This window comes from Scleropages formosus, chromosome 7 (genome assembly GCF_900964775.1).
Source record: "Scleropages formosus chromosome 7, fSclFor1.1, whole genome shotgun sequence".
In the NCBI taxonomy this organism is placed as follows: Eukaryota; Metazoa; Chordata; class Actinopteri; order Osteoglossiformes; family Osteoglossidae; genus Scleropages; species Scleropages formosus.
In genome coordinates this window covers 21,462,670-21,471,771 of record NC_041812.1, presented here as the reverse complement: position 1 = coordinate 21,471,771, position 9,102 = coordinate 21,462,670, and the positions used below count along the sequence as shown (strand labels likewise).

The 9,102-nt window shown below is 37.2% G+C and overlaps 1 protein-coding gene across 1 annotated transcript; it reads left to right on the top strand.

Annotated features, from left to right (window-relative positions):
* The first annotated feature begins 263 nt into the window (after positions 1-263).
* On the top strand, positions 264-8,373 carry LOC108926223 (ninjurin-2-like). The gene is made up of 4 exons (XM_018738814.1): positions 264-356; positions 5,371-5,523; positions 6,165-6,265; positions 8,208-8,373. Exons 1-4 carry the CDS (start codon positions 264-266, stop codon positions 8,371-8,373), a joined length of 513 nt encoding a protein of 170 aa, XP_018594330.1.
* The last annotated feature ends 729 nt before the right edge of the window (positions 8,374-9,102 follow it).

Genomic DNA, 9,102 nt, shown 5'->3' with positions numbered 1-9,102 from the left:
CTTCACATGCATGGACCCCTGGGAACACACATCTGTCAGTACAGAAATTCAAAATTATGTTAACACTGGCATCATGCATCCATAATCAAAGAATAAGTAAAATTATCATTGCTTAACATGGACTTTTTTTGTATATTTTTTCTTTTTACTATATTTTTCAATTTTTTCTAAACAATAATTCTTTAGGCAAGTTGGGTGAGTCATTTTGCTTTGTTGTGACTGTTACAAAGGTCTGGAAGATGAATTCTTTATTAAGAAGAACAATGCAAAGGAACTTGACTCAGGCCAGCCAGGAGATGCCCAGTGATGAGGAGCCAATCATCGAACCCCAGGTGCCTGAAAACAGCAGAGCCAATGTAAGTTCAAACTGCACTGAGCGAAAAATACAGAGGAACAATCAGTTCAATTTTCTTTTCTTCTACAAATGTGGGAAGTTACAGTTTTGCAACTTCTGCTAAAATGAGAAATTTTGCACCCAATTTTATGACAATAGAAAAGGAAGAGCGTGACACTAAAAGAGCAAAACATCATGGTGATGTTGATCATGTATCAGGAAATCTTACTATTTGTTCTTTAATATGTTGGTAACACCCAGTGTTTTTTGTTATACATGTATGGCTAATGTGACCAATCCATACATAAATTGACAAGTAACACCGGATTCCCTTTACAGTTTCTGTCAAGGTCATTTTTCATGTACTTTGCTCTTTTGTACTCTTTGGAAGTTGAGTGTCCATTGACAATAAGACCCTGAGGATACACATTTCATTACAATTTGGCCTTACAGTATCACAGTAAACATTATGTCCTTGTTGCATATGCAAAATCCTTAAGAACAACTAGTTGATGTAGTTGCTAGTAGATTTTTTTAATCATTGGGTATATTTTTATATCAAGTCAGGGCTGTAGCAAAGAAATTCAAAAATTACTAGGTCAACAGACTTTACTCACAGAAATTAATTGAAATGCAGGATAATTAAGCAAGATCCCTGAACATGTTAATGAATACACAAAGACCAAACTGTTCATGAATTATTTTGTTCAAATCAAACCAGTTGTTTTCTTTTTTTTTTTTCTTTTTTTTTCTGTAGTGCTCTTCCCAACATGTTATCTCTTGGAACTTAATATATGAGACATATGAGAAATAGAATTAAAAATGGCAATATTAATAGACAGTTAAAATAAGAGAAGCATGAATGCAACAAGAGAGCAGAAGAAACAAGACACAGAAGGCTGATACTGCAATAAAAACAGAGAGTGGTCCAAGGCCAATTGGCTGCCTGCTGCTCCTAGACATTCTAACATTACAATAAAATCTTTTATAAAAGCCTTTCATGAGAAAGAAATAAAGAAAGAAAAGATAATAAAAAGTAAGATTTTTACTAAAAACATTTGCCATTGTGAACTGAAACGACTAAGGAATAAAAATAGAGGGTAAAGGTAACGGGAAATTGGCCTTGCCATCAGAATACATTTTTTCCAAAAAAAAAAAAAAAAACATCAGTACCAGCTTCCTCATTAAACTTATCAATGGCATGTGGCCATCTCCCTCATTTCCATTGTGTTGCTTTTACATTTGTTTTTTTGAATGGTACAGATAACATTGTTGGAAAAAACTGAAACCATTAATTTAATTATGGCTGAAGGGATGTGGGTTGGTGCCTTATTTTCTATGTCCATTTCCTGACAGATGCAACTAAAACTGTCAGCCAGCAGTGCAGACTTTTAAAAATCAACATTGTCAGTGTAGCACCTGGACAGAAAATCCCAAGCCCAAGATGCCAACAAGAAATGCACAACACTGCACATACAAACCTCTCAAATAAGCAGCTGTCAGATGTTTCACAATATGCAGTTATTACCTACAACCAATTTCAAGCTGTTATAGCGAACATTTTGATTCACTAACATTTGGACATATGCAATATGTGTTTTCTCTGTAGATTACTGTGAAATTAATGTTGAAGTGCATGTGTGTCATGTAATCACACGATCAAATCTCAAGGCAGCTTTACAGCCTGCTGATAAAATAACTCGTGCAACTTCTTTTAAGATTTACCATATGATTCTCATGTCATAGATTTGCTATGATTTAAAAAAATCATTTATTGAAAAGCACACATGCATGCTATTCTAGTGCACTTGAGGCAGTGGAATATTGTGGCATTGGTACACTGATGTGAAGATTAATTACAGTGTTTTGGCTGAGTCATTCAGTGCGATGTACTTTAAATTGTGTTTTGCAAGACAAAGCAAGGGAACAAACTTTCTCTTGCTATTCAGGGAAATCAGAGATGTTGCAGACATCCTGGTTTTATGCTAAGGATAGAAAGAGAACTTATAGAAATTATGATTACATAATCCTCCACACCTTCATCATTTACTTAGAATCATTTAAAGTGTTGGATAAGTCTTCAGTTAACTGACTTTTCCTAGACACACCTTGGGACTAGAATTGCCTTGTATTTCAAATTTAATGCTTAAATTGAGTTTAACTTCTCTTCAGCAGAAATTCTGTCATTAGGGAAATACAACTAAAACAGTTTGATGGATTATAAATTGTAAACCCTTTATTTATCCTGATAGTTTTAGTTACCAAAAATTATGTGCAGTTTATAATCTGGGTACTCAGTATGTATATCTGTGTGCATGTAGCCTTGCAGGTTGACCACATAAAAAATCACATACTCACTAATGTGTGGTGAATTTTTCACCCACAAAGTTTTACAAATCCAGGTGCAAGTTACTTTGCTAACATAAGCAAATTCAGGATTTGAAGCATCGCTGTCATCATTTTCAATCCAGTCTGTAAGGAGCTTTTCAGAGACTGCAGCAGAAAAATTTCTTGCCATCTTGCAGACAATAATAACAGAAAGTGGTCAAAAGGATGAACCTTTTTATAGCAGTTACATAATCATGTATAAAAAAGGCAGTAACACAAATACATTCACAAGGAACTAAGGGACAGACAACTGAAAGTGTGTGATTTGGTTGCAAAGCTTTGAAAAGTGATATTGCAAAAATTTCCCTTATTGGTCTGCAATTGATACGGATAGCCACATCAACAACCACTCGTCCCGAGTGGGTCGCGGTGAGCTGGAGCCTACCCAGTAACATAGGACTCAAAGACAAAGGGGGAGGGGACACACCCTGGATGGGATGCCAGTCCATCGCAAGGCACTCCATGGCCACCTCGCCTCCCACACATACAGACAATATGGGTATACACACACACACACACACACACACACACACACACACACACACACACTGTGCAGGCCCTGTTGTGCTAAGCATTCAGTAATTTTCCGTTTACTTGGAGAACTGCATGCATGAATTGGTTTCTGTCCGGAGCAACATGGTCCAAACACTGCATGTCTGCAGGACTTGAAGGACTGAACAAAAAAGAAAAATAAAGGCTCTTTTGGAAGCACCACTACTGTGGGATTATTGCCACTGAATGTTTTCAGGAGAGCAAAGGGAAATAAGCGAACTGCACTGCTTGTGGAAGGTGCCAGAGGATCAATGCTCTGCGTGCTTTCCCAACCTGCTGAGTTTTGCATTGAATACAGGTATTGTTTTCGCCCTGCAGTGACTCCCTGTCACAAAGTCAGTTCTCCCATTAAAGCAAGGAGTTTGATTTTACCTCTCCTGAAAAGCAAAAACTCCAGCACAGATGTGCGAAACATTGCGCAGCGTAGGTCGGGAGCTTGTTATGTAATTCAAACCATTAACACCCTGTCCCAGAAGTCTACGGATCCTAAAAAACGAGGCAGATATTTTCTGACACTAATTTCATTCCAGTGCCATTATTTTTGGCTGTGAAAACATAAGCATGCAAAAATGGAATAAGCCTTGACATTGCAGTAGAAGTGTATGGCTCAAATAGGCCTTCTCTTATGTGACATTGTGGATCCCAGCACTCGAAAATGCCACAAGATCTTTCTCTGACTCACGGAGGGGACCTCTTTAAAATACCTCATGAAAAAAAAAAACCTTCTTTCATTTGATCTAGCCATTGAAATATGACGTTTAAAGTCGGCGAGAGCTCAGACTATATTTGGAAGCTTTTCTTAAAAAAAAAATAAATAAATAAATAAATAAATGATTAAATAAATAAATAAACACCACCCTTCTTCCTATTTTTGAAAATCCAAATGTGTTTGAGAGCATGTCTGTCATCTGAAGTAAATGTGGGTGAGGCCTTAATTGGATTTCGAGGCTTTGTACCCAGTAATCTTAGCAGACTTGAATTAGGTCTAAGAGAGTTCACTTGATCACTGCGCCTTCAAATAAACTCAGAGCTGATTTAACTCTCTCACAGTTTCTTCAGATCTTCCCAAATTTCCCTTTAAAAACCTCTATAACAATTTTTGCTTTATACCGTGTCTCTTTAAAATAACCATTAACCCTCAGATTGAGTTCCAGTCAGATTTAACGCATAAATATCATAACTATGATTTCTTTATTCTGATTGCCATAAGGCTTTATGTCATCCTCCACATTAGTCATCTGAATGCATAAAATTTTTGTTGATGGCCAGTGTTATTGAATTATGCAAGTTTTATTTAATTTCTTGGTATTATTTGTAGATTTGTAGTGTTTGCAGTCATATCTCGGCAACTGTATGAAATGAATAGGTGAGGAATAAAAAATAAAATAAAATAATAAATACAAATAGAAATAATAAATAATATAAAAAGCAAAGTGTGTCAAATGCCACATTCAGCACAAACACATAGGACAATTTAGAGTGACCAGTTGAGCTCAAACATGTCTTTGGACTGTGGAGGAAACCAGAGCACCTGGATGAAACCCGGACTGATACAGGGAGTGGTGTCATTTCAGTTAAATGAGGACCATAGACCATAAATTCCCAGAATTGTAGAACTTGTGATAATGACTAGGAATGAAGTTGGTTAAAAGGTGTAACAGAACATTAGGTGATCATTTGTTTTCTAGAATTGCTTTGCAAACAATTATAATGGGCTGCCCAGTTTTTCAGAACGCCAAACACAGAAACCAGTCTTGAACACAATGCAAAATAGTTAAAGAATCTCTGCTGTTTTACATTAATTCATTTAACTGATGCTTTTTCTCCAAAACAATTACAATGTTAGGGTTATAATTACTACAACTACAAGCTGAGGATAATGGATTATTTACCCATTTATACAACTGTTTAATTCTTTTTCAACTGGAGGAATTTAGAGTAAGTACCTTCCTGAAGGGTACTATAGTCAAAGGTGGGAATCAAACCTGCAACCTTTAAATCCAAAGGCAGCAATGTTAACCTCTGCATACCAAATGTCCCAGAAATACATTATGTACTATGGGTAATAAGGGTTTTCTTTTATCTCCCAATGTAAGGTAATAAGGAACATCAACACTTATGCCAGGACAAAGACACTGGCCCAGGGCTTCCTGGACATGGCCCTCTTCACTGCCAATGCTTCTCAGATGAAACACTTATTGCAGCAGGGTCCTGACACCCAGTTCTACTACTTTCTCTTTGTGTGTCTGGTGAGTGGAGAGCGGATCTTCTGCTTCAGCTCTTTAGTGACAGCTACTAAAGTCACAGTATGCTAGGCTATGCTACTCTAAGATCCGTCCTCATTACTGAGGGTTAGAGACCATTCAAACCCTTAACCCCAAACCAGTCTTGTGTGTATATATATATATATATATATATATATATATATATATACATACACACACACACACACACACACACACACGTGTATATATTCATATGCCAACATAAAATGAAAAAAAGAGAAAGAAAAAAGATACATATTTCATTATTCTCTTTCTAAATACAAGCAGTATACAATGTCTGTTATATATATCAAACAGTTTATATCCTTTATTTTTCATTTCATCTCCATTACTTCATAAATTCTATGGCAGTAGCTTATACTACTAACAACTCTTAACTTTTTTTTACTTCAATTAAGTAACAACATCTTAAATGAAATGTGTGATATTTGCCCATAAATCAGATGATTTACATTTCTTTTTGCTGTTTTTCCATTAACGCTATTTTGTGACTGATGAATGCTTTTGCCACCATCCACCTTTCACTGTATTATATGAACAAATGTGAGTTTCTGCAGTAAGGCAGCATGGGATATAATGAGGATTTTCCTTTTTTCTCCTCTCAGGGTATTTCCATAGGTCTCCAGCTAATTGTTGCAGCCCTGCTAATCTATAAAGCTTCAAAGAACATAGAGTGTGATGATCCAGAGCGCAGACTCAGCGACAGGTACTCTAGAAAAAATAAAAGTTTTTTTTTTTTTTCATATTGTATACGAATAGTACTACAAAAAAGAACAAGTTCAAGACTGAAAAAAAACTGTAGTTGTGCCAAAGCTGAGTTCAGTGAATAAAAACAGATTCCATACACAACATACTGTGTTCCATTAAATGAGCTCTTTCCAGTATTTTTATGGATGTAATGGAGCCAGGTTCCTACAAATGCTTAAAGAAAAGTTAGGCATTCAATGTTAATATCAATAAATAAATACACACACACACACACACACACACTTTTTGAACCACTTGTCCCATACGGGGTCGCGGGGAACCGGAGCCTAACCCGGCAACTCAGGGCGCAAGGCTGGAGGGGGAGGGGACACACCCAGGACGGGACGCCAGTCCGTCGCAAGGCACTCCAAGTAGGACGCAAACCCCAGACCCACTGGAGAGCAGGACTCAGTCCAACCCACTGCGCCACCACGCCCCCCATAAATAAATAATTAATGATTAAATTGAAATTTTTAGTAATTTGCAAAGCATCTTCTTGTAACAGTTTGAATGATGAATCTTGAATACAGTATCATCGAGAAAACCACCAACACCCAAGTCGTGAAGGCAGGTGTTTCTTGGCATAAATCTATTTTATTGTTTGTTGCAGGTCAACAGGCTAGATTCTACATAAAAAATAATAAAAAAACTGTTTGCCTAACAAAGTCAGAGCAATTTTTTTTCTTGTGGCTTTGTTAGATTTCTATTCACAATGGATAGACAGCTATTTGTTGAACATGAAAGGTTTTCCGTCTCAGATGAACTAATTCACCCAGGGTTAGAATTACAACGTGCAATATGCTGCCCATTGTTAATATAAATTCAAATGAACATTATAGCGCAATGGGGCTATTGGAAGGCTGTGCTATTAAAATATTGTATTTACGACAGAAGGGTACATATCAGGTTCTCAACTGCAGATGAAATCTGGCTTTGAAGATTTAACGTATTTTATGTAAAGTGAGGCCACATGAAAAAGGAAACAACTGTTTAGTCTGTTGATCTTAGGAATAAGGAGATCCCCTTTGATTTACTGAGTGCAGTACATAGAATAGAACAGAAAAATAAAAAGTAAATAGATGAGCAAGTCCATGTTTAAATATGCACAAATGTATGCAATTACAGTTTATTTATTTAAAGAAAACAAAAAGGTTTCAAAAACCTAACTTGCTCAAGATTTCCCTTAGTCCCATTCCAATTACTCTTTTCCATCCAGAGTTCTGTTTCGCACTTAGAAAATCCTTATTAAGGGTACAACAGCAGGTCCTGAAGGGATTACAAAGAAAGGATGCCTTCGTCTCAGCTTGCGGAAACTCTGCGGTTCAGTGGTCGAGTGGCCTGGCCAATCCCTTGTCCCTTTAAAATCCCATAGTTGGACAAACATTCAAATCCCTCGTCTCCTATTATAGCACACAACTTATACAATCAGGAATTATAAAACCGATGCAACAATCCAGGTATTTCACCAGAGTAATTTTTCACCTTCGTCTCATCTCATTCCAGTTGAATTAACAGTAAAATGCTATGAACAAATGAAGTGAAAACCAAATGGAAATGTTCCCCAGCCATTTCACTTATGCCTGAGAACCACAGCACTGATGACGATTTCATTAGCGCATCATCAATGTTTTTATGATCAAGGATAAAAGCTGGACTTTCCTCTGAGAACACTGAGCACTCTCAGACTTCCTGCACTCACAGGGGAAACTGAATTATTTATTCAAGACCTGACAGTGTGTGGCAGAAATTAATAGAAAGAAAGAAAGAAAGAAAGAAAGAAGACAAGCTTGAAAAAGGGAACGTAGTCTCTGATGTGTCTTGCCCTTTAAATTTATTTATTTATTCATTTCCTTACTTACTTACTTACTTATTTTTACTTATTCCTTCTTTTCCTCGTTCAGGGTGCACCTGCTCAATAACATAGTGACCGGGCTAATCCTAGTCATCACTGCTGTCAACGTCTTCATCACTGCCTTCTGGTTTACCTCCCCACCTCTGACCGCTACTGACCCAAAATTCATGCCTGTTACCCCAGCTGACAATGTTGCCTTGAACGCTGAGTATTAATGGGATAATATTTAGAAACGATTAAACTTATGTAACTACACTCATATCTACAGTGCTGTTTTCATGAAAAAAATCCAGCATTTAACCAAGGGATTGTACTTCCTGAGGTGCCTTGGACAACAGCTTGACAAAAATAAGAAGCACTAGTGCTGTTAAAAATAACAGGCACTACAGGAAGAGCACAGTAATTGCCTCCAGTTCAAGGGGATGTGAATTGTATTTTCAGACAAGTCTGTCCGTGTAAAACAAGATCCGTTATGTGCAACATCGTGACCTTTTTCATTTGATACAAGAGAAAACATGTCTAATATGAGATAGATCCATGTCTGATTGCTTCCGCAGTGGCCACAAGGGTAAATGGAGAAACCAGGCTTTACACTTTCAGAAAAAATCACTTCAGAAATTAGTGCCTGAACTCAGAGATGGTAACGAAGAACACCTTAGCCAAAGAGAGTGGAAAAGTGCAAAGTGAAAAAATTGGGAGCAACACGTACGATGGAGGGAGCCTGATTAAAAACCTGGAGGAATGGGATACTTCAAGATATGTCAGACATGTTCCACGGCTTAATCGGAGAATCATGAAACACGGCCGGAGAGCCATCTCTAAATTCAAGGCTGGTTGGATGTAGCTCCCGTTGACCTCTACGGAATTCTAACTTTTCGAGTTGTTTGCCGTGTGACCGATAATGTCCTTTCTGAGCAGACACTAAGTGTTTCATTCAGTTGTTA

Bases quoted from the DNA above. Each gene is read 5' to 3' on its own strand.
- LOC108926223 (XM_018738814.1), top strand. From the start codon at position 264: ATGCAAAGGAACTTGACTCAGGCCAGCCAGGAGATGCCCAGTGATGAG. The intron at 5,524-6,164 runs GTGAGTGGAGAG...TTCTCCTCTCAG, and splicing joins ACTTTCTCTTTGTGTGTCTG to GGTATTTCCATAGGTCTCCA. The intron at 6,266-8,207 runs GTACTCTAGAAA...TTCCTCGTTCAG, and splicing joins GAGCGCAGACTCAGCGACAG to GGTGCACCTGCTCAATAACA.